Source organism: Saccostrea echinata, unplaced genomic scaffold, assembly GCF_033153115.1.
Source record: "Saccostrea echinata isolate AGI-Se365-2 ecotype Australia unplaced genomic scaffold, CSIRO_AGI_Sech_v1 ptg000054l, whole genome shotgun sequence".
In the NCBI taxonomy this organism is placed as follows: Eukaryota; Metazoa; Mollusca; class Bivalvia; order Ostreida; family Ostreidae; genus Saccostrea; species Saccostrea echinata.
The window spans coordinates 64,786,601-64,812,905 of NW_026889803.1; the positions used below are offsets into that span (position 1 = coordinate 64,786,601).

Below are 26,305 nucleotides of genomic sequence, written 5' to 3' on the forward strand. Positions count from 1 at the left end.
TTATTCAATAGGGCAACATCAGGAGACCAATACTTTGTATTGGACTTGATAATGACCTTAGATCTGTAATCACTCCAAGTTAAGGTTATTTGAATAGGCCAGGGATCAAAATAGAAGTTTTGCTAAGGCCTTAACTTTCATACCTGTGCAGAGATAGCGAAAGCTTCATTTACAAAGAGTTCCCCACATAAGGTTGTGTCAAGACTCCAAGCCAAAATTAAGGCAAGGCCAAAGGAACAAGATGTGTTTGTGAAACACTGATGCCCCTGTATGGCAACTTATAGCAAAGGCTAAACTTTCTCAAATGCAAATCAAATATGTTGGTACCCAAAGTAAGGTCTTGTCTCGAGGAATATACCTGTGAAATATGAAAGCTCTAGCAGCAACCATTGAAGAGATATAGAAAAGGTTCAAGTTTTTCAAAAGTAAGTCAAACATCAAGGTCAAAGTCAAATGGTAAAAATTAATGGACCTAAGGAAAGGCCTTCTCACAAGAAATATACAGGTGAAATAGGAAAACTGAAGCACCAATCATTCAAAAGTTATGACCAAGGTTTAAGTTTTTTAAAAGTAGGTCAAACTCCAAGGTCAAGGTCAAAGGGTCAAAGTTGTTGGTATCCAAAGGAAGGTCTTGTCAAAAGGATTACATATGTGAAGCATGAAAGGTCTAGCACCAATTGTTCAAAAGTTATGACCAAGGTTAAAGTTTTTCAAAAGAAGGTCAAACTCCAAGTCAAGGTCAAAGGGTCAAAGTTGTTGGTATCCAAAGGAAGGTCTTACAACAAGCATTACATATGTGAAGTATGAAAGGCCTAGCACCAACGGTTCAAAAGTTATGGCCAAGATTAAAGTTTTCCAAAAGTGGTATAGATTCAAGTTTGTTCAAACCATGACCCCTGGGGGTAGGGTGGGGCCACAATGGACGTTCAAAGTAGGATATAGGAAAAATCTTCAAAAATCTTCTTCTCAAGAACAGCAAAACCATGTTGGTCATATTTATATGGAAGCATCTGCAGGAGGTGAAGATTTCAGTTTGTTCAAATTATGACCCCCGGGTTAGGGTGGGGCCACAATGGACAATCAAAGTTTTTCATAGGAATATATAGGAAAAATCTTGAAAAATCTTTTTCTTGAGAACAGCAAAGCAATGATTGGTCAAATTTATGTGAAAGTATCCTCAGGTGGTGTAGATTCAAGTTTGTTGAAATCATGACCCCCTGGGGTAGGGTGGAGCCACAATGGACGATCAAAGTTTTACATAGAAGTATATAGGAAAACTTTTTAAAAAATCTTCTTCTCATGAAGCACTGGGTCAGGAAAGATGAAACTCATGTGGAGTTATCCTCAGGTAGTGTAGATTTAAGTTTGTTCAAATCATGATCCCCAGGGGTAGGGTGGGGCTGCAATGGACAAAAGTTTTATAAAGGAATCTTTGGAAAAATCTTTAAAAATCTTCTTCTCAAGAACAGCAAAGCTATGATTGGTCATAATTATGTGAAAGTATCCTCAGGTGGTGTAGATTCAAGTTTGTTCAAATCATGACCCCCAGTGGTAGGGTAGGGTGGGGCCACAATGAAAGTTCAAACTTGTAGGTAAAAACGTCACAGTCAAAAAAATTATGTAAGCATTCTTAGTTAGTGTAGATTAAATTTTGTTCAATTTGTAACCCCCCCCCCCCCCCCACTCCCTTTTAGGGGTAGGTCGAGACCACTTATGCATTAAAGATTTTGAATACTAAACTGATTTTTGCTTTTTTCCTAGCCACAGTGCTCAGGTGAGATATGTGGCCCCTGGGCCTCTTGTTTAGCTCTCCTGAGCTGAAAGCTCAAGTGAGCTAGCTTTTCTGATCACAATTTGTCTGTAGTCCGTCTGTCCATCTTTATGTAAACTTTTCACATTTTAGACTTCTCCAGAACCACTGGGCCAATTTCAACCAAACTTGCCACAAAGCATCCATGGGTAAAGGGGGTTCAAGTTTAATCAAATGAAGGGCCACGCCCTCTTCCAAGGGGAGATAATTAAGGATTGGTGAACTTTTAAAATCTTCTCAAGAACCATTGGACCAAAAAAGTTGAAACTTATGTGAAACCTTCATTAAATAGTGTAGATTCAAGAGGCTACAAAGGGTGATCAAAGTTTTACATAAGAATATATATAGGTAAAAATCTTCTTCTCAAGAACAACAAAGCCACAATTAGTCATATTGATATGGAGTCATCCTCAGGTTGTGTAGATTCAAATTTGTTCAAATCATGACCCCTGAGGGTAGGGTGGGGCCACAATGGGGGATCAGAGTTTTACTTAGGAATATATTGGAAAAATCTTTTAAAATCTTCTTCTCAAGAACAACAAAGCCAAGATTAGTCATATTGATATGGAAGCATCCTCAGGTAGTGTAGATTCAAATTTGTTCAAATCATGACCCCCCCCCCCCCCCCCCCCCCCCCCCCCCGATTAGTGTGGCAGACATCTTTAAAATTCTATTTTCAAGAATAGCAAAGCCATGATTAGTTATATGACTAGAGAAGCATCCTGAGAAAGTTGAGATTCAATTTCATTCAAAACATGGCACCTGGGGGTAGGGTATGCCTAGAACAGTTGATCAACGCTTTACATATGAATATATAGGAGAAGAAATCTGCTGACTAAGAACAGCAGGGCCATATTGACTCAGGTGAGCGTTGTGGCCCATGGACCTCTTGTTCAAAAGGGCAGTTACAATTGGCAAGCACAATGCCATTTTTCTCAAATCAATTCTGATTATTAATAATGAGTGATACGTATTAATAGTGAAACAGGAATTGTTTACTTCTGCAAAGTATACTATGACAGGAAAATTTTTAGGGTCGGCTCATATAATTTAGGGTCAGTTGGGGAACCAGAAACACAAAACTTATTTTTCTAGGCCTACCAAGTCCACAAACATGCACTGCAGATTAAAGAATACAAGATTCTAAATAGCACTGTGCAGTACTTTTAATGAAAAACATGCACTGTACATTGTTTCATCTCTTTGTATCTCTTTCTTTAATAATTTCCTGGTTTTCATCATCTGACCATTCATCTTCTAACAGATCTATTTCATCTCCATTATCATCAACACTTTCATCTGTTATAAACCTTTGCATGTCTCTCACTCTTAGAGGACTGTGCATTGCTGATGACCCTAATTTTTTTGGAATACCAAGCCTATTGAGTTTTGGACTTTTGCTTTGTTCTGTATACATCTGTAGATTATCTTTTTCATCATTATTTAATAGTTCAGAATTAATCCTTTCATCATGATGGTTTCTATTTTGTTCCTTTTCACATTTAGTACTTTTGGCCCTTGTGATACTAAGTTCATCATCCTCATCATCAAAATCTTCATCATCATCATCTGACCACTCATCTTCAAGAAAATCTGGTTCCTCATACCTATCAACATTTTTGTCCTTAACGTCATCAGACAAATTTCTCTGCATTTCATTCACTCTCTGAGGAAGCCCAGTTGCTGACGCAGTGAAGATGTCTCGTCTGTCTTTCTCCTGTTGCTGTAATTCTCCTCGCCTGTCTTTCTCCTGTTGCTGTAATTCTCCACTATAAATTCTTTCTTTGCTCTCTTTCATAGATTTTTTCTCCCTCTTCCTCAGACCTGCCTGAAGCTTTTGTTTAGAATCCTGAATTGACTCCATTAATAGGGTGTGATCTAAACCATAAATGTCATCACGAAATGATTTTTCTACATATTCTTTCATTTGTCCAGGATCTCTTTCCTCCGAAATTTCCCGTAGCTTCTCCAGTATTTTGGGAGAGGCCTGCAGAATTGGTACACCATGGTAAGCAGTAGCCTGAGGATATTTCTGGGGTTCATAATCTGGACCATAGTCTGCTATTGATAGCATCTTATCAATATATTCCAGATAGGAGGTTTTTAATTGTGATTTGTCCCACACAAACTGAATATTGGGAATATGTCCAGAGATTTTTCTTCCTATTAGTAAAGATCTAAAAAAAAAAATCCAAAATGATTATTAGAACAGGATAACTGTTGTGTTGGTTAAGAATCACACTCCATTCATTTCCACATTTCAATGTAATTACCCCCCCCCCCCAAAAAAAATTAAATATGACTTTAGACCCTCCTCCCTTCTTGTTTTAAATGGTAAAGTGGACCGCTAAGAATTTCCTTTGCACAAGATAGGAAAGTGTGTCCAAGGTGAGATAGCATGATATAGAATCACTGGCCTTGACTCAAATTTTCTCCATTATTTTTGCAGAGTTTAGTTTGTTTGTTCTTTCTTTCTGGATTCATATACATGTACATTGATTTAGAGTAAATGATGTCAAAAAATTGAATTTTTGATTTACCGCATTTTCTTTGCCTTCGAGTTGAGAAGATTTCTGACCACCTCTCTCTTTTCGACGTCATCAGATTTTGTCTGCCAGTAGATGTTCATTGAACTCATCTCAGGACTCCAAACAACCTGCAAAACACCCAAGTAATGTAACTCTCACCTTTCAGTCCTGCTCGGATTCATTTTGTGATACTCAGTGTGGTCATACTGTAAACTAACTTTTATTTGTGAGCAAGAAATATCCGCAAGTTTCGCGACCTTTTTTAACTTGCGAATATTTATTGTTGTGAACCAATTATTCACCTATGTATTTATGTAGAATGTTGCCTCAGTCGCGAAAATTAGTAGTAGCAGATGGATTCTAATCTGAAGAATCACGAAGAAAAGATATTGCAAATATTAATTGATTTACAGTATTCTGTCAATTGGCCAATATTTTCTTGGTGAAAATATAGGTATTAGCCCTAGTGGAAACTAAGCATTGGTAGTTTAAAGATTAAAACAATCCAAAGATATTTAAATTTGTATTTACTAATGATACTGTAATATATGTATAATGAAGTCAAACATACATACATCAGAAATACTGACGCCGAGGGTTGGAATTTCTGGGTCTAGATCACCACTGTCTATAATGTCCACCACAGTCCCGTGTACGACCTGACTCACTCGGAAAGAGCGATGTTTGCTTCCCTCAGACACATACTTCTTAGCTGTTGTAATGTTATTCTAGGAATAATTCAGAGGATATGATGAAACTAAAAATATCTATAAATGTACCAATGTTTTGACCATTTGACATGGGACACTTACTCCTCCTAGGCACCTAATCCAACTCTGGAATTTCTGGGGTTCCCTTGTTTTATGCCACGTTCACAAATTTTTATTGTTTGTAGGTTTTTTTTTTCAGAGTAATCACTGTGCATTATCTTCACCTTTTTCATTTTCAATACAATGTTTTTATTTGATAATTTAGGAAAAAAAATACTGCACATACATACTAATCAAGTAGAGTACATGCTCAAATTTCTTTTTGAGGTAATTTAAAAAATCTTTCATAAAAATACTGTAGAAGTGGAATTTTTAGCGAGACACAAATTTAGCGATTTATCCCAAAACAATTGGTATGCATTTTTAACAAGAAGTAATTTTAGCGATTTTATAATGTCAAGAAAGATAGCTGTTACAGCCGATAGGGTATAAATTGTTAGCAATATTCAATTTTAGTGATCTCAAAACCCTTGCTAATAATGCCAATTTCAACTTGTATCCTCGCTAAAAATTCTGCTTATATATATACAGCCCTCACATCATATCAAAGGCTACCACTTCTTAATTACAAAGGTCAAGTAACATTGCTCCAACTCATTTCAGAGTCAGTTACAACTCTATTGAAAACATCTCTTTCTTATATTTTAGGCCATCTTTAAAATATTGTTTGTTTGCCCTCTCCCCACTGACTGGGTAAAAATTTCCCAACTCGAAACTTTTTTAACCTCCAGGAAACGATATTTTTTTATTCCTGAATTTTCTCATCTTGTCAAATGTATGTTGAAATTTTCTAGAAAAAATTTTACGGCTACCTACTGACCCAATTTTTTAATCTTGAGATAGGAGAGGACAAGCAAACATTTTAAAGTTGGCCTTATTTAGGTCTATCATTAAAGAGAATACCAGAATAGATCATCCACAACATGTATATTTGTTTAACTACCAATGATGTGGTCAAGGTTACAGGATAAACTCCAATGGTGGTACAGGCAACCACATCATCAAATCCTGCTTTTATCTACGTTTAAATTAGATGAGTTGATCATATGAGTTCATCTTCAACAGGAAAAAAAATTCTACACTAATCTCAAGGTCAAAGGTCAAGGCCAGGGTCAACTCAATGGTAATACAGTAAAACACGATTATAGCAAAAACCGTGTGTTACTGTATTACCATTGAGTTGACCCTGGCCTCGACCTTTGACCTTGAGATTGATGTAGAATGAATTGACACTTACAGCAAAGTGATTTTTAATCCTTGTGGTTTAAAATGTATTGTTATCTTAACGGATATAACAAATTACGTTTATAATGAATCAAAATTGCACGTCCCTGGCACTTCGCTATTTATAAGCGTGTTTTACTGTATTTGACATATGTATTATTCGTGCAAGTATGGCTCAGGTAAGGCTTGTACATAGATAGAAAAATGACCTGCTCCAAAAACTTCACTTGATGTGAGCTGAAAAAAAAAATTGAATGAATCCAGAGACATAAGTGATAGCTATGTCTCTGATGAATCCTATTTTAATATTTTTTACAAAGAACTTACCCCTGTGAGTTTAAATGGCCTCTTTCGCCTATTAAAAATAAAAAAAAATAATACATTTATATTCGTTATAAAAAATTACATGCACTTATATATAAAATTGCATATATTACTTCAAAACATTATTTTTTTTTTTATTGATTTCATGATTTATATTAATGATGAAAACGTGAACAAATTCTTATTCTCCCTAAGGAAGCGCAAAATGTGCATAGAATTTCGCTAACTTTTTCTTGCTTCCGTCTAAGAGTTTTTGTAGATACTTGGAAGTTGAGCCATGTCGTTGAATCACTTGAGACGACTGGAATATCAGTAGTCCTAACCTTTTTGAAGTTCTTCCCCACATGTTAATCACGAATAAAAACAGTCGGGCTCGCTACACACAATTTCTATTTTCGATTTCACCACCAGGCAACATCCGGTTTTGGACTGAATTTCCTCAAGTGCAATATGTCAAGTAGAGCGTTGAGAAAATTACATGGGAATCAGGACTTGGACGTACTAGAAAATGGTAAAAGTACCGATGACGAGGAAGAAGATGTAGACAGTGAAAAAAGAAGATCTACCAAGAAGAATCGAAAGCCACAGAACCCGTTTCTCTTGGTACATGATTTTTTTTCTGTGTTCAGGCAGGGACCTATATATCCCTGGTTCAGGGTTCAGGGCTTGGGTGTTTACTGTCTTTACACCTATCAACAACACGTAATTTGAGAACTCGGAGTCCAGATAACGCACTTCTCACTGCTGTGGTCCGAGTTTGATCCCTTTAAGGTGGTCGTCCACTCTATCACATAGTTTTTCTCCAGGTACTCTGATTTTCTCCCACAGAAATTATCCACTTGCGCTAACATCCATGCAACAAAGGACCCATTTGAAATAAGTTCTGAGCTTTCATTGGCTATCCTTAGTATCATATTATACATGTACCCATTTCATAACTGTTTTATTATACCGAAACAATCCAAAGGAGATTTAATATTAAACCAGATACTCAGACACTTTTTACACAATATAGAGGCATTCAAATAAACACAAATACATTTTATATTGAGGAAAATAATAACATAGTTTTTAAAAAAAAAAAAGAAGCAATTTTACTGATATTTTAGGGAATTATCCTGCTCGTCATTTAGCTGTTATTTCCAGAATGATTTTGACATTGCATGTCAAAATGTTTTGATGTCATAGTTACATTGCTAATAATATTACATCACAGACTCATGAATCCTTGAACGCTCCACCCATGGAGCATTTTATTTAGTTAATAAAAACATTAATGAATATTAATGAGGGAGTAGTCCCAGGGAGTAGCTCTGATTTTACAGGGAGTCAGTCCTCAGATGGGGGAAGTAGTGCCTTCCCAGGGAAATAGACAGTTCTATGGTATTGATTTTATACAGAGTAATAACAGTAGAGGTATAATAAATTGTATTTAATTCTATAAAATACAGATGAAAAAATAATTCCAAGTACAAGGCTTATGAAAAATATTTTAAAAGACTCCATATATTTACTTTTGCTATGTTGTGTTTATACATGAGAATTTAATTTATAAAAGTCAAGGCACAATAAAACAAGTGAAAGTGAATCTAGACAAGAGAAATTGGCGCACTAGCTGCTATTAATGTACATTTCTCAACAAGAAGGTACACCTACAAAGCTCTTAATCATACTAAGAGTTTAATATGATGTTCAATGTTTTTTATTACCTCAGTTAGGAGAAGAGGAGGAAGAAGATGATAATGAAGAAAATGTTGAGGAAAATACACCTCAAGAACAGGTGTTCAAATCTGAAACAGGTGTAAACAGGAAGAAGAAGAAGAAAAAGAAGAAGAAAAAGAAATCGGCTGAAAAAGATATTGACAATGAGGTGAAATTATAGCTACACTGTATTATGATGACATTTTCAGGAAAATTATTGCAATGTTTTCTTAAATAACATGAACCATTCGGATGAACAAATGTTTGAAGTTTTTCATGTTTACATTCATCTTATCAGATAATATTATATTATTTATTTATAATATATACAAAGCATATGAAGATTTTAGTTATCTACAACTATAATATTTTCCAGTGCACTTCTCTCATGAATGACATTCTTATAGTACATGGTGTATGACTTTAAAAAAAGGAAAGAAATTTTTGTTGAAATACTGGTGATAATTTAGGATTTGTGTTTTGTGAATAGGATGACGAAATTGAAGCCAGTATCAAAGAGGTCAATCGCATTCTGGAAAACTCTGGTCTTGGAGCAGAATCTATTACAAAAGCAGACAATGTCAATGACTCCAACAAGGCTCTTCTCACAGTGGAACACAAGTCAGCATTTATTTCATAATTAGTGCCTCATGTCAATAAGATCAGATTATATGAAAAGTCATAATAAAAGCCATAATAAACAAATCTTTCATACCGAAGAGATATGAATATTGATTTTCTCAATTGATTGCAGAAATTTGAATCCAGATAATGAGCTAAAGAGGATATTTGGATCTCGAGTCATCCAAGCTGAAACATCGTAAGCTTATATATGTCAAATGTCCAAAGCTTTTAATATTTCAGAGCAACGACATAACTGGCCTTTTGTTAGCCCAGGAACATCTTAAAAGCTTTTCCTTATTTACATAGAAAATCTACCATTTCAAACACTTAAGTTGAATTTTGAAAAATATAATCGTATTCCTTTCTGATCTAGAAGGAGAAGACAGAGAAATATGCCAATGCGTCGACGGGCAAGTTGGTTAGCCACACCTAAAGATACCTGGCCTCACATAGGAAAAACAGGTACTAACTTTCTGCTATTTCATTATTTACACACCTTTATTCTCTAGATTTCAGAACAAACAAAATTCTATTATTTTATTATCCAGAACAGATGATAATGCTAATCCTTATTACAGTAAAACTCGGTTATAGCGAAGTCCTGGGGACCTGTGAATTTAATTTGCTATATCCGTAATTCGTTATATCCGTATAACAAATTCGTATAACTATACATAGCGAATTCGTAATATACATGTTTTCCTTCAAGTATAACTACCGAATATGTTAGGGAAGCAATTATTACAAAACATACCTTGGATAACTATGGTTTTTTTATGAATTGAATTTTATATACAAATACTTACTGAAAATAAAGTCAATTCAATTTATCAAATTTTAAGATCTATAAAAATTCATTATAAAAGAAGCAAATTTCATTAATTTAAACCTCTGCGGGACTCTAAATCAGTTCCCTATATCCGTAAATTCGTTATATCAGAGTTGGTTATAACCGTAAAATTTTACAAAGAATTGTTAAGAATTTTGCCAGGGACCCCGGAAAACTTCGTTATATCCGTGAATTCACTACATCCGTGTTCGTACTAAACGAGTTTTACTGTACTGACAAAAGGTGGTTGTTTTTCTTTTATTCATAACTGATACTAGTAGCAGCACAATCTCTATGGACAACATGTACGAACAGAAGAAATTTAGGTTGAAATCCACACATTTGCTGAAAGAAACTTTGATGGGACTGTGTGAAAAAATTCTAAAACTCCCAATCTTCTTTGTGTGCATTATTGCAACATGTGGCTTAAGCATAAGAACAACTTACTTGAAAAAAATTACAAACAAGGATGCAATTTCCATGCAACAAAACCTTTGTTTACATCCTCACTAAACATGACTTTGCATATGAAGTCATATTTTCGTCACTTATTTAAACAATAAAATGGTTTCTTTGGTTGTTAGTACGGGAATTAATGTTGTAGAAAAAATACATATGTGATTTTTTCTGCAATAGCTGCGACGTTAATTCCCGTACTAACAAACATAGACATTTTATTGTTTATATTTATATCTTTTTTAAAAAAAAACATTCAACGTAAATTAAATATGTTAAATATTGTATTATAGATGTGTATGTCATTGTATGCATAATTGATGTAACAGCCGTTGCATAAGAAATCTATGCAGGTGGCTTGCTTAGTGTTGTTTATGGACTGATTAAAGACAATGGTTTTTCTAAGGAATAAAGGAAATAATATTCAGTGGATGTAAAATTACATGGTTCATGTATTTCCAATTTTGTCTGGTATATGTGAGAAATGCAGAATCTTGATCCAGACTCATGGAGACTTTGCAAAATATTGTTTGGAAAAATATAATGACCTTACAAGATGCAGTGAATGCAGGCAATAAGAGCTTACAGAGAATTGTAAGGTCATTAGCAGCATGTAAAACAACATTTGAGAGGTGTAGAATTCATAAAGTATAACAGAAATGAAACTACACTCACCCTATTAGTGATATTTGTCAGCTAGTTGTTTCCTATTTTACTCAAGCATTTAATATCACAAATGACTGGTAAGCATCAAATGGCAAGAACATGAATTGGCAAGTGGACTGTTAATCAAGAGATTTTATATGTTTTTAAGAAATATAAGAATAAAAGCGAGCATTATATTCATGCTTGTCACAAAATGACGAGATAATAAATTCCTCACATACATTTTCTTTTTTTCTTTCAATGTCAAAGGGTTGACAATGTCACTAAAAGAGACACAGGGGAATGTGAATTACTTTGTATATGAACACAACCATCAGTATCAGCAAGTGCAATTCCAGTTCTATGATGCCGTGGAATCCCTGAATCCTCAGAATATTATGGTAATCATAGATCATCTTTTTGGAACATTTGAAGTTTTCTCAAACGGTGTTTTTTTATATGATCTTTACATTAAATTTGATGTTTGTTTCAATGTATGACAATTACTTTTATGACAGGACATTGTCAGATCACATCCATATCATGTGGATTCTCTGATCCAGATGAGTGAGGTGTTCCGCATGAATGAAGACATGCAGACAGCTGCAGATTTAATAGGTGAAGCTTACCTGTGCTATAAACTTACAAATAATGTATAAAAATTACCCATAAATTTGGCTCATTTGGAATGATTATAAATGTATTTAAAAAAAACAAGTTCATTAAACAGTGCCACTGGCTATGTGCTTGTTATATTGTAATTGAACTTTAATGAATGACTTCCTACAACAAAGAAGACGATGCTTTGGTCACGTTTACAGTTCTGTTAGCTTGTTTCAAGTACATGTAATTTAGAAGGAATTGAATTGAATTTCACATGATTTTTAGAGAAAGTGTGCCCTTAGGAAATGATGAATCTGTTATTGTAGGGATGCTGAGGCTTGAATTTCCTTCTGATTTGTCACAAAATTAAAAAAAAAGATACAATAACAATACAATTAACATACTTAAAGCTGACATTATGTTTTAGATATGCTTTATATTTATTCCAAAATCAGTAAAACACACTTATAGCAAAGTGCTAGAGACAAATAATTTGATTTGTTACTTCGAGTGATGAAAATTACATCATGTAAGCATGAATTCTTCACAAGCATGTTTGCTGTAACTGTATTTTACTGTAGCAATATGAGAAACCTGCATTTTATACTTATGAAGTGGTACTTCTAAATACATGTACCCGGTATGTGCTGTGTTTGATACAAGTTAAGCGTTACTTTTTTGGAAACCACTGTTTTATACTGTATCTTTTTTTTTGTTCTTTGCTCTTGGAAAAACTATCTTTGTTAAAATATACATGTACATTTCTGGTTTTAGTAAATCAGTATGTTTTTTTTTTGTTTGTAGAGAGAGCTTTGTTTTCCTTTGAGATGTCTTTCCATTCATTGTTCAGTTTAACAACAGGCAACAGTCGACTGGACTTCAAACAGGCAGAAAACAGGTGATTTTCACATTTGATGTCTTCATCTGGTATCTGACCCACAAAGCAGACACAAAATCATATCCTGAATCCATATTAGGAGTTTGACTTGAATATTTACAGTAACACATATATTGATGTTTTTACCTGCATGATGCACGGAGTATTTATTTTCATCTTGCAGACCATTTTACCTGGCCCTTTTTAAGCACCTTGTGAATGTTGGACAGAGAGGTTGTTATAGGACAGCCCTGGAATTCTGTAAACTACTTCTGAGGTACAGCATAGTCAAATTTTCTTGTGTAAATTATTTTTCATTGGTCCGAGTTTTTTTCCCACCATGAAGTACTATATTTGTATTTTATTTCAGCCTTGATCCTGATAATGATCCTATGTGTATTTTGCTTATGATTGACTTTTATGCACTGAGGGCTGCAGAGTATGCCTTTCTAATCCGACTCTACCAGGAATGGGAGGTACAGATCTAACAAATCTAATGGATTTCTCTTATTTTTGTCAAGTGGTTTGTAACCCAAAATATCTGGAATTTTTAAAGGTTAATTTTACAACATACAGTTAATTTTTTTACATGTATGTTCTTGAAAATGGCAAGGCTGTTCAAAAAAAAAAAAAAAACCAAAAAAAAGAAACCCCAAGATGTCCATTACTCATGAAATTATGGTATCAAAAATGAGAACTGTTTTCAAAATTAGGTCAGAATTGTCCCCTGACTTTAATGTATTAGTGATATATGACACATCAACAAAGAGCTTACTCTTTTCCTCTTGCATTTGAAACCAAAGCATTTACAAAGGGCAAACTTCTGATCTCCAATGTTTACCTACCGGTACATAAAATGACATATTTGTTTGTTAATTATACTGCACGTTTTGCAATCTAATTAAAATTAGATTCTATACGCTCTTGTATTTTGTTATGTCGAGTAAGGACAGCGACATAACAAAATACAGGAGCGTAAAAGAATCTAATTTTTTATTAGATTGCAAAACATGTGTAGTATAACTTTTGAATTTTCTTATGCATATTAATATGCTAATGTCTATTAATTCAAATCAAATATTTACAATTATTATTATGTTCTTGTTCTCTTTTGAATTTAGATCTGTTAATTAACAAAAATTGATATGGTCTTTTGTGATAATGTGTGTAATTCTGCATTGTGGATCTTGTAATCCCAATTTTATAGTTCCACTTCACCAGAATAGACAGAGATTAGTCAGTATGATGTTTCTTTTGAATAATATGTCTTGAAACATTTGCAGTTGTTTTTTCCAGGATCATAGAAATTTGTCTCAGCTACCAAACTTTGCCTTCTCTGTGCCACTTGCCATGTTTCTTCAGGAAGAATCTCAAAACTCCACAGATACAATGGAGGCTGATGAAAAGGTGAGACATCAAACATATAGAACAACTATAAAAATGTAACGTCAATTTTTCTTGTTATTGATGTTTTGTCTGAGAAAAGTTAATTCCCTTTTCTTAGATCTTTGTTAAACCAATGAAAGATACATGTATGAGTATTATGAAATGGAGTTTTATTTTAAAGTTACAACAAGCTCTGATAATGTTCCCTGGTTTGTTGATGCCCCTGCTGGACAAGTGTAGTGTTAACCCGGACAGTACTGTCTGTAGTCATGCTTTCTTTGGGGACAAAACCCAGTACAGGTATCATTTTTTACAGGTTTCATTTATGTGTATATCATATGATTAGCAGATGAGGGATATACCACAGTAAAACACAGTTATAGCATGGTTCAACATGTTTACATTAAATACTCTTATAAAGTCATCTTGTGTTATCAAGTTGTAAAGGAGGATTTATTAATGAAGTATTGATATATTGAAGCAATTATGAATGTGTTTTACTGTACTTATAACATAACTTTTTGAAAGTGTGAATTGAGAAAGTAAGATATGATGAATAAATCTGAGGTCAGATTTGATATGCATAATCTTTGGACAAATAAATTTACATGTATATTACTGTACTATAGAAATATATGAAACTGTGACCTAGATAATATATCTTTGGGCTTTAGCATAAGTTTTTACTTAATTCTTACATACATGTACATTGCCTTTTCCTGTGTATAGAATGAAACACAAAGAGCTAGGTTCACTTTACGCTTAAAATGGCCCTGTAGATATACCAATTCATTGACTAACATTCTATGTTTTATTTCAAACATCAAGATAAAGTAGAGACTTAGTGCTTTCATTTCCTATTAAAAATTTTCTCCTGAAAGTTAAGGTATTGGAAAACAGGCCTTGTGAAATTGCAATGTTCTTGAATTTTATGGAAAACAGGTATATTTGGGTACTTTCAGAGAAGAAAAATAATGAGTGCACACCTTGATCTAAAAAATAAATCATGTTTTGTAATCCTCAGAAACAGTTCTATCATTTTATAATTGCATATTTTAGATCAGAGGTTGTGCTCTATATGAAATATCGAAAAATAGCTTAAAAGATTGGCTGTTTTTGTAGATTTTTTCAGGATATGATGAAAATGACGCCATTCATGACATCATAATGCATTCACTAGCCAGAAAATAACATCATTATTGATAGATACACAATCACCAATGGTCTAAATGGTATATTAATGCATTGTCCACTTAAAGGTGCTTGGACACAGATTTGAAGTTAATATTTACTCAAATTTTCTGTATAATTTCATGACTTATATGTTGCTATAGCATTTCATACGAAAATTTGATAAAAATCTTATTTTATCTGGAAGTTATTGAAACTTTGAATTTCTGGACGCGTTTGATAGACACATCCTTGCACTTTCACAAATTTTAACTTTATCCTTATTACTTTAGAAAAGTAGCAATTTTGTTGTTTATTAATGAAAAATATTAAAACTGTAATGCAGAAATTTCAGAGTAGAAATGTAGAAAGCAAAATCCTCTCACCAGTATTGTCAGTCCGTGCTCAGTGGTGTGTGCAGAGTTTAACAATTGGACACACCCGGTGAAACCTAAACATTAACAACAACAGAGCTTGTGCCCTGTTTACAAAAACAGTTTACGTTTCATGGGTGTATTCAATTTGTTATTCTCTGTACACAACTACACAACACTGAGCACGGGCTGACAATGCTTAAGTGAGTGGGTTTTGCTTTCGCACATTTTTACTCTGAATTTTCTGGATTATAGATGTAATATTCATTAATACACAGCAAAATTGCTTAAGTATTAAGGATAAAGTTAAAAATTGTGAAAGTGCAAGGATGTGTTAATCAAACGCCTCCCGAAATTTGTAGTTTCAATAATTTCCAGATTAAATAAGATTTTAATTTAATTTTCATGTGAAATGCTATAGCAACATATAAGTTGTGATATTATAAAGAAAATTTGAGAAAATATAAACTTCAATTCTGTGTCTATGCACCTTTAAACTAATCAGTTTTACTTTTTCAGAAATTCGCAGGGCCAAAAAAGGCCCTAAGAGAACCTTGTTCTTTAGCAGAGAAGTTCAATTAAGCATGATACGTATGCTACAGTGTATATTATGCACACGTATAAAGATGAGTTGCTATAATGAGTGAGTTTATTTATACCTTTTACAGTCAGACTGCTGCTCTGAAGCAGTTGGTCGGTTTATACATTGGTCGGTGCCATGCCTGTTGGAAGCAGCCAGAGGTTGTACAGTGGCTGGAAAGGAATGTCAGGGAAGTCTTCAGAAGAGTCGAGGAGAAAGATCCTCTGGTGGAGGAATGTAGCAAAAAGTACATGTCTGTTTTAATGCTGTAGTAAATCTTAACCACCTTGTCTTGTGAAATTAGACTTCTTTCTGGCTGCATGGAAATTCAATGAAATTAAATTGGATGAATTTGTATCATGTGACATATTCCTTTTTAAGCTCCTTGCTTGAGTAAAGCACCTTTTCTAGGTGTATTTATCAGGTCACTGTGTAACTAATAATGTGAACCTTCAACTTACATTTAGGGATGGTTCTTCAGGGCTAGGATTTGAATAAAACTTACCCTAATCTATATATATATAGTTTAAATATTTTGTTTTACCATGTACCAGTACTAAAAAATAAGTGTAGATACTCTACCTGATCATTATACAGCAATATACAGTTCCTGTCAACTATACCATAAAACTTGTCTAATCTAGAAATTGCTCAATATAGTGAAAGTCATGTATTTTGAAAACAATTTTTTTTAATAAACAAGTATCTTAATGAAATTTTATGTAATCATCATTTGATGTTATGTTTGTAGAACGCAAGTGAGATACCAGGGAACACCAAGGAACATTCTTAGGCACATCCTCATCTCTGAAATCAAGGATGCAATTACAGCCCTCCCGCAGGTAAAGCCGTTTTCGGTGATTAATTATAGCCCTCCCTAAGGTAAGGCCTTTCTCACTGATCAGTTACATACCTCCCTCAGGTAAGGCCATTCTCACTGACCAATTCCAGCCCTCTCTCAGGTAAGGTCATTTTCACTGATCAATTACAGCCCTCCAGGTAAGGCCATTCTCACTGACCAATTACAGCCCTCTCTCAGGTAAGGTCATTTTCACTGATCAATTACAGCCCTCCAGGTAAGGCCATTCTCACTGATCAATTACAGCCCTCTCTAAGATATGGCCATTCTCACTGATCAATTACATCCCTCCTTCAGGTAAGACTATTCTCACTGATCAAATACAGTCCTTGCTCCACTAAGGCCATTTTCACTGATCAATTACACTCTTCCTTCAGTTAGGATTTTCTCCAATTTTTACACCCTTTTCAATAAAAAGGTCTGTTTCCTTGATCAATGTAGGTATTGACATTTACATGTACTTCGCAAAATTTTTTAATAACAATTAAAGAACAGAATCATACAACAGTAAAGAGAAGGTTTAATGCTTCTGAACCTTGATACACTGAGTTCTTTCTCTTGTAGGATGTGGCCAACACCACAGTACTGAGTTATGACCCACTCCCTCCTCTGGACTCGGTGTCAGCTTACCAGCGACCAGACAGGTAAAAAAAAAAAGCCAGTGTTGTCTAAAGTTCAAGAATCATATATCAGTATTTAAGTATCATTGTTTAGGGCTTTAAAGTGAGATTTGCTCGAATCTATTGACAAATCTCTGAGTCCTGTTCAAAGTACTGAATAAACTTAATTATTACACCCTGCATTCCTTTAATAGTTATCCTCTATGGTAAATAAAAGTGCATGTACATTTTCTTAATTATGTCAAAACTGATTTGTTCTACAGGTGTTTTTGACTGTGAATTTTGCTACAGCACTGGCAGGCCTAATACAGACTTCTACATATATTTTTCAGGCAAAGGAGACCACAAGAAGGAAATACTTTGGCTTTGTTTCTGAGATCCCTTTTGCCAAACTTTAATCCAAATGTAAGTATTGACCCCAAAAGTGCCATATCTAGATGATGTTTATCCCCCAGAAGTCATAAAAAAGAGACGAAAATCTATTCATACATGGTTCATCCATTACTGAAGGCTAAAGCATTGTTAAAAAAAAGACTGCATAAAATAAGGGTCCACTTTCATTTTTACATTGCAGGAACCACCCCCAGTGAATGAAGGGGCAGAGGGGGGAGAGGAGGGGACCAACCTCAGACAGGGAGTCAATGTACTAATGGAAGCTATGAGGGACCTACTGGCCGACATACGACCAGTGAATCCCCCCATGGAGAACCAGGGAGAGGAGGAGGGGGAAGAGAGGGATGAGGGAGAATGGGACTGATCGTAGGTGGTGGATCTAGTGTGGGTGGGAGGATAATGACATCAAAGACAAATAGTCTATCTTGTATTACCTAGTGTACACTTCAGTGTGCACAACAGTGCTTTCAATACGATTCTTATATAATGTGATTGAATGGTTGGTATTTCCATCTCCGTGATGGAATATCATTGAATTTCTTTTCATCTTTTTCTCCTTTTGATACATGGTACATGTACACTATTTTCTAACATCAGAAGAATTATTTGATGCAATAAACAGCTGATAGAGTGAAATTTTACCCTAATGGTAGAGAGGTCATCATTTGTAATTTGACATTTGACATTTGAAAAGATCATGCTATATGTATATTATGTTGTTACAGAAAATTTTGTTTAGTCTTTCATTATATGTTTTAAACATGGATGAAAAAAGTGTTTTGTTACAGCATGAAATTTATTTTAATGCTATGAATTTATCAATCTGTGATGATTCATCATATCAGGGACATACATGTATATAGATCAGTTATTTACCTGGTAGAGTAATGTCCCTAATCTAATTTATGAAAAATAAAGGTAATATTGAGATTTTCTTGTGGTTTCAATTCCTTTTGTTAATAAATACATGTTAAGCATTTAAAGTAAGTAGTTCACAGAAAAAACAAGATGTGTTTGTGAAACACTGATGCCCCCACAGCTTATGGCAAAGGTTAAAGTTTTTCAAATGCAAGTCAAAATCCAGGCCAAAAGATAAAAAATGTTAAATTTGAAAGCCCTAGCTGCAACTGTTCAAAAGTTATGGCGAAGGTTAAAGTTTTTTAAAAGTAAGTAAAACATCAAGGTCAAGGTCAAAGTTGTTGGTATCCAAAGGAAGGTCTTGTCACAAGGATTACACATGTGTATTCCTTGTGACAGTTTGCTGATGATATAGCCTTATTCTCCCACTCCCACCAGCACATTCAAGACAAAACCAGCAGGCTACACAAATATGCAGGAAGCATTGGACTGAAGATAAACACCAAAAAAACAGAGGTCATGACCCTAATGTAAACAACCCACAAGCGGTCAAAGTGGAAAATCACATCCTTCCATGCACCAACACCTTTACATACTTGGGTAGCAAAGTAACAACAGATGGTGGAGCAGAGACCGACATCAAAGAGAGACTATCCAAGGCAAGAGCAGCTTTTAACAACCTACATACTGTTTGGAGATCAAGTCAGTACACAACCGTTACAAGAACAAAGCTGAAACTATACAAAAGCGACCTGAACAAGCTGTCAACATTTCATACAAAGTCCCTGAGAAGGATCTTAAGAATATTTTGGCCCAATACCATCTCAAATCAAGACCTTCTCAACAGGTGCCAGCAAGAGGACATGGCCACAATCATCATCAGAAGATGCTGGAACTGGCTTGGCCATGTACTCAGGAGGGACTCGGACAGCATCATAAAGACAGCTCTCTTCTGGACACCAGAAGGAAAACGGAAGAGAGGAAGGCCCAAAGTCACTTGGTGGCGGACAGTGGAAGCCGAACTTAAAGAACAAAAGAGAAGCTGGGGCACACTCCAAAAGCTAGCCAGTGATAGACAAGGATGGAGAACCCTCGTTGCTGCCCTATACGCCAAAGGCGTCACGGGCAGTAAGTAAGTAAAGTAATAAGCTGCCATACGGGGGCATCAGTGTTTCACAAACACATCTTGTTAAACATGTCTTTCTACAAATTTGCTAGTCACAGTTACAAGACTGATAGGAATCAGTACATGTGTAATTTAAGGTTCGATCCTAGTATGGACCATTAATTTTTTGTCCCCACTTTTGCGAAAGCGAGGGGACATTTTCATATTTTACATGTATATTACCTATGACAACTTCTTTAAGACATAGGGGTGTGTCTTCCAGATTGTTAAATGTAAAATAAATTAATCAAATTTTGAATCTACTTTAAATACACTTAAAAAGTTCTTATAATACTAGAGTTTATGTATATAGGTGTGGTACTTTTTTTTTAAAACATTTTTTGTGTGTGTGTGTGTGTGTGAAAGTGACAGAATCTTTATTGTAACAACTTTTTCAGTGAATTTAAAGTAGATTCAAAATTTTATTAATTTATTTTACATTTAACAGTCCGGAAAACAAGCCCCTATGCTTTAAGAAAGGTACATGTATATCATTTTTGACTTCATGACTTTGACCTAGAAGTTTGCATCCCAACCACGAAGACATTAAAATCGGGGACCGCAATTCTTTGAATATGCTTGTATAAAGCAAGCTCTCAAGTCATTTGTCTGTTTTATTTTATTTCTTGAATTATTAAAATGAAAGAAAAAAATTTGATTGTGTTTCACAGACAGCAAAAGGAATTCTTATCACCAACTAATTTTGATTCATTTGTATTTAACTCTCTATATCATGTATATAGGGTGAATCATTTCAAAGATATTTAAATATTACATTTTTTTTTTTTTTTTTTAGATTTTCCTGTGTTACATGTATATCTATCTACTAAAAAAAGTCGAATATTTCCATTGTTTTGTTGAACGATCCCTAAAATAGTACGATGTCGGACCGCTCGATGACATGTTTGACCGTATTCTCTTTAGAGAAGTGGCCAGACTTTCGCATAGCGGAAGCCTGTCCTTTTCTCTAAAGAGAATAGGTTTCATTGCTGACTAGAGGGGTTGAAGGTTATTACCGATTTCAAACTTCGGCGAGACTCTATAGTTTGATTTTCTAAATTATAAGTTTACCCCACTCGAGAATTTTTTACTCATATGGAGACGCCACCACGTATGCCATTGGAGGGCTGCAAATTCATATTCGGCACTCAGGGCCATTGATCAGTGAGAGATCTTTTCCGTGCCAGCACTTTCTGCAACACGGGACACGGTCTCATCCGAAGGACCGGTCTCCACGTCCCGCAGTGGGATTCGAATGTAATCAACTCCTTACTCCGCGACTCTAGAGCAAACGCTCTAACCACTGCGCCTCGCGGTCTTCTAGTCCGAAATATCTGAAATATGGAGATAACGAACAGTATTTAAGCTCAAAGTCCATTAAAACAATACAAATCGGGAGCAGAGCAAACACGGACCTCCAAAAACATCAGAGGTGGGATCAGGTGCCATGGAGGAGTGAGCATACCCTGCCGACCGGTCACACCGGTGTAACGACGAAAAGTGACCCCCGTAGAATATTGACCGGGGGTCATTTTTCTACGTAGAAATTTAGCCCCCTGGTCAATATTCTACGTAGAAAAATGACCCCCTTTTTCGTAGAAATTATGGCCTGGGGGTCATTTTTCTCCGTGTGGGTTGTAGAAAAATGACCCCGTAGAATAATGACCCCCTGTCTCTTTTTTTTTTATACAAAAAAAAAAACTGGTTTTGGTATAAATATTCCTGTTTGGCAAATACGTAGAAGTAAAATCACGCAGCCTAAAAGCTTTAAAGTTTAAGTAACAAAAGGTTACACTATACCTTACATGTACATCAATAATACAAGATGTTTTATCTCATTAAAGAAAATCAAATAACTATAGGCTATTATGCTGTTCGATGACTATACGAGCAAATATACATGTGTTCTTGGATTTGTTTTATCAAATTTTATATTAAAAAAAAAAAAGATTTCGAGAGTCGTCATTTAAAAAAAAAACAAAACTATTTACTTAGCTGGTGTCAGATAGAGAAACTTATATATGAATAAAAATGCATGGTTTCTGTGTATAATTGTAATGATCCTCTTTAAATTTTACTCTGGGTAAATAATGTAAAAAAAAAAAAGAATGAAAAAAAAGTCTCAAGCGTTTTTTTTTCTTCAGAAGTTACAAGAAAGATTAATGTGTTCGAACCCTACCCAAATAAATTTGCTTGAAAAAAAGTACATTTGTTAGGAAAATTAGATCTCATATATATCTTTGATTTTCTGGTAAAAAAAAAAAGTCTAATAAAAATATAAGGAAGATTAAATTTGTGTAAAAATAACAGACAGGACTAAATCAAAATTCCTCTGATATTCGATCTCAGAGACACAAAAAATGGTTAGCTCAAAATCTTTACCAATGTCTTTTGTCGTTTGCTAGTGTCAACAAAGGCTATAAATGAGGCTTTTTATATTAAAAAAATGATTAATTAATAAAAGAGACGTTTGGTATACTGAGATTTTTTTAAATAAACTTTATTTTCCAGACCTAATCTATTACAAAGAAGATATCCTTATATTTGAAAAGAAGGCAGTTATTGGGGATGGGGCCCCGACTAAGCTCCAAGAGATACAATAGCTATTGCATCTCGCAGGATGCATATACCTATATAATCAAGATACAATGTATATTATAATTTATATTATGTAAATTTATACTTTAGATATTACATAATTCAATATACTGATTTTTGTACAGCTTGCAAATTAAATTGATAAGATGTAACATAATTATGCCACGCTGCCATAATGAGTCCATGTCGTCCCACTACAGTTCATATTGACTCATATGGCAGCTCTATCAGAGGACTGGACCCTCTTAATAGTGGCTATTAATACAACATTTCTTATAGTTTATACATATTCATGTTTTAACATTGAATTACAATAAAGAAAAAAAATATATTGAAAACGAAAAGCAATACATTACATACATAATAATGAGATTAAGTTAATTATCTAGTTTTTTTATGTTATATACATATATATATTCATATGTATAAAAGTTGGATGATTTATATCACAGACTTCCCTCGACCTTTTTAAATAAATTTATTTTCCAGTCCTTGTATTTTGATCTTTTAAGAGCATAATAAAACGTGTTTAAGGATTTTTTTAACATGACAAAGAATTGCTTTTGGCGTTTCAGCTATTTCTTCCAGTCTACATGTACACAGCATTTTGTATTTATAGATTCTAAGGGCTACAAATGATATAAGATTGGTAAATAAAATTGTTTTTTCGTTGACTTCATTATAGAATCCTACTACTATAAGTTTCCATGATACATTAAATTTTAAAATTTCACTAACAACGTTCCATATTCTTTGGTATACTAAGAATTGACACAAGTTTATACACAGTAATACGTATTTCCCCTTTCTAGTTACATGTAATAATTTTAACCAATAGAAAAACCCAAATGTAGCATTATGAAAAAGCTTCTCTGCCTAATTTACATATTATTTTTTCCCTAAGTATGATTGGCAATATTAGCACAATTGAAGTTGCGTTTGCAATTAAGACTACATAGAACTGTGCCAAAAAATATTGTTACACATATTGTGTTCGAATCAAGTACGTGATTCTTGTCAGCGTATCTATAGTGGTAAGTTTTGAGGGCAATCAGAAGTTAGAAGGTTATTCCCTATTCCCTATTGACTATTCGAATGGCGAACCGGATGCTGCTACCGGTTCCCTATTCAAATTACCGTAAGTGTCCTAATAATTTTTTTTTCAAAAAACTTGAATAACTCATTATAATACATGTTAAAGAAGCAAATCAAAGACATCACTTAAAAAGGAAGAATGAGGACCCCAAACCAATGTAGCTAGCCTGACCAAAATGATGACAATGGACAGAAAAGGTAAACCTTGAACCAGGAGCTGGTTAACACCCTGGATCCCATATTTAGACCTTCATCGTTTTACAGGGGAGGGGTCTGGGAGGGACCCCTTGACTGTCAAAAGGAATTGAGTTTACAAGAGCGGTAACCCATTTAGCTAGCCCGGTCGAAATTGGAAAAATCCCGTATAATACAGTTATAAGAGTCCATAGTTCTAGGGGCTGGCTAACACCCTGGATCCCATATTTTGACCTTCATCTTTTTACAGGGGAGGGGTCTGGGAGGGACCCCTTGACTGTCAAAAGGAATTGAGTTTACAAGAGCGGTAACCCATTTAGCTAGCCCGGTCGAAATTGGAAAAATCCCGTATAATACAGTTATAAGAGTCCATAGTTCTAGGGGCTGGCTAACACCCTAGATCCCATATTTTGACCTTCATTGTTTTACAGGGGAGGGGTCTGGGAGGGACCCCTTGACTGTCAAAAGGAATTGAGTTTACAAGAGCGGTAACCCATTTAGCTAGCCCGGTCGAAATTGGAAAAATCCCGTATAATACAGTTATAAGAGTCCATAGTTCTAGGGGCTGGCTAATACCCTGGATCCCATATTTTGACCTTCATCTTTTTACAGGGGAGGGGTCTGGGAGGGACCCCTTGACTGTCAAAAGGAATTGAGTTTACAAGAGCGGTAACCCATTTAGCTAGCCCGGTCGAAATTGGAAAAATCCCGTATAATACAGTTATAAGAGTCCATAGTTCTAGGGGCTGGCTAACACCCTGGATCCCATATTTTGACCTTCATCTTTTTACAGGGGAGGGGTCTGGGAGGGACCCCTTGACTGTCAAAAGGAATTGAGTTTACAAGAGCGGTAACCCATTTAGCTAGCCCGGTCGAAATTGGAAAAATCCCTTATAATACAGTTATAAGAGTCCATAGTTCTAGGGGCTGGCATTCTGGATCCAATATTTAGACCTTCATCTTTTTACAGTCGAGAGATCTGAGCGGGACCCCTTGACTGTCAAAAAGAACTGAGTTTAAATTACCGGGAACCTATATAGCTTGCCCGGCTAAAATTAGGAAGAACGCGTATAATACTGTTATAGGAGTACATAGCTCTATGTTAAATTCTGGATAACATTCACGATCCTTTATCGTGTACTTTTCTTATATCTTTAAAACATTACATTTACCGACAGGAAAGGTCACCTAATTAATGTTGCATATCAAATGGAAATAAGAGGTTATCTTATGTGGTTCATCAATCCAGTGACAAGAGGACACCTAACGTTTTATATTAATACGGAAACTAAGCGCCCACCCCCACCTGTTATATAACACATTCCTGAAGCAAGAGGCCCATGGACCTTATAAGTCACCTGAGTATCATGTATCAACCTTCAAACAATTGAATTTGTTTTCTTGTTTTAAACCAGAGGCCCCTAGAACTATGGACTCTTATAACTGTATTATACGGGATTTTTCCAATTTCGACCGGGCTAGCTAAATGGGTTACCGCTCTTGTAAACTCAATTCCTTTTGACAGTCAAGGGGTCCCTCCCAGACCCCTCCCCTGTAAAAAGATGAAGGTCAAAATATGGGATCCAGGGTGTTAGCCAGCCCCTAGAACTATGGACTCTTATAACTGTATTATAAGGGATTTTTCCAATTTCGACCGGGCTAGCTAAATGGGTTACCGCTCTTGTAAACTCAATTCCTTTTGACAGTCAAGGGGTCCCTCCCAGACCCCTCCCCTGTAAAAAGATGAAGGTCAAAATATGGGATCCAGGGTGTTAGCCAGCCCCTAGAACTATGGACTCTTATAACTGTATTATAAGGGATTTTTTCAATTTCGACCGGGCTAGCTAAATGGGTTACCGCTCTTGTAAACTCAATTCCTTTTGACAGTCAAGGGGTCCCTCCCAGACCCCTCCCCTGTAAAAAGATGAAGGTCAAAATATGGGATCCAGGGTGTTAGCCAGCCCCTAGAACTATGGACTCTTATAACTGTATTATACGGGATTTTTCCAATTTCGACCGGGCTAGCTAAATGGGTTACCGCTCTTGTAAACTCAATTCCTTTTGACAGTCAAGGGGTCCCTCCCAGACCCCTCCCCTGTAAAAAGATGAAGGTCAAAATATGGGATCCAGGGTGTTAGCCAGCCCCTAGAACTATGGACTCTTATAACTGTATTATACGGGATTTTTCCAATTTCGACCGGGCTAGCTAAATGGGTTACCGCTCTTGTAAACTCAATTCCTTTTGACAGTCAAGGGGTCCCTCCCAGACCCCTCCCCTGTAAAAAGATGAAGGTCTAAATATGGGATCCAGGGTGTTAACCAGCTCCTGGTTCTAGGTTTACCTTTCCTGTCCATTGTCATCATTTTGGTCAGGCTAGCTACATTGGTTTGGGGTCCTCATTCTTCCTTTTTAAGTGATGTCTTTGATTTGCTTCTTTAACATGTATTATAATGAGTTATTCAAGTTTTTTGAAAAAAAAAAATTATTAGGACACTTACGGTAATTTGAATAGGGAACCGGTAGCAGCATCCGGTTCGCCATTCGAATAGTCAATAGGGAATAGGGAATAACCTTCTAACTTCTGATTGCCAGTTTTGAGGGAGTGGGTAACGAGGATGTA

At 35.2% G+C, this 26,305-nt stretch overlaps 2 protein-coding genes across 2 annotated transcripts; one reads left to right on the top strand and one right to left on the bottom strand.

Moving 5' to 3' along the window:
• Positions 1-2,958: 2,958 nt before the first annotated feature.
• LOC133205435 (putative ribosome-binding factor A, mitochondrial) lies at positions 2,959-7,002 on the bottom strand. Its single transcript, XM_061341254.1, has 5 exons — positions 6,884-7,002; positions 6,660-6,687; positions 4,914-5,066; positions 4,351-4,466; positions 2,959-3,987 (listed from the first exon to the last, which is right to left on the bottom strand). Exons 1-5 carry the CDS (start codon positions 7,000-7,002, stop codon positions 3,006-3,008), a joined length of 1,398 nt encoding a protein of 465 aa, XP_061197238.1. The 3' UTR covers positions 2,959-3,005.
• A 74-nt stretch (positions 7,003-7,076) lies between these two features.
• On the top strand, positions 7,077-18,707 carry LOC133205235 (ribosome quality control complex subunit TCF25-like). The gene is made up of 17 exons (XM_061341002.1): positions 7,077-7,259; positions 8,371-8,526; positions 8,848-8,978; positions 9,112-9,177; positions 9,355-9,443; positions 11,182-11,312; positions 11,430-11,529; positions 12,319-12,412; positions 12,576-12,668; positions 12,762-12,867; positions 13,688-13,798; positions 13,959-14,077; positions 15,990-16,148; positions 16,653-16,743; positions 17,325-17,404; positions 17,713-17,785; positions 17,955-18,707. The coding sequence occupies exons 1-17, from the start codon at positions 7,107-7,109 to the stop codon at positions 18,135-18,137; spliced, it is 1,935 nt and encodes a 644-aa protein (XP_061196986.1). The 5' UTR covers positions 7,077-7,106; the 3' UTR covers positions 18,138-18,707.
• The last annotated feature ends 7,598 nt before the right edge of the window (positions 18,708-26,305 follow it).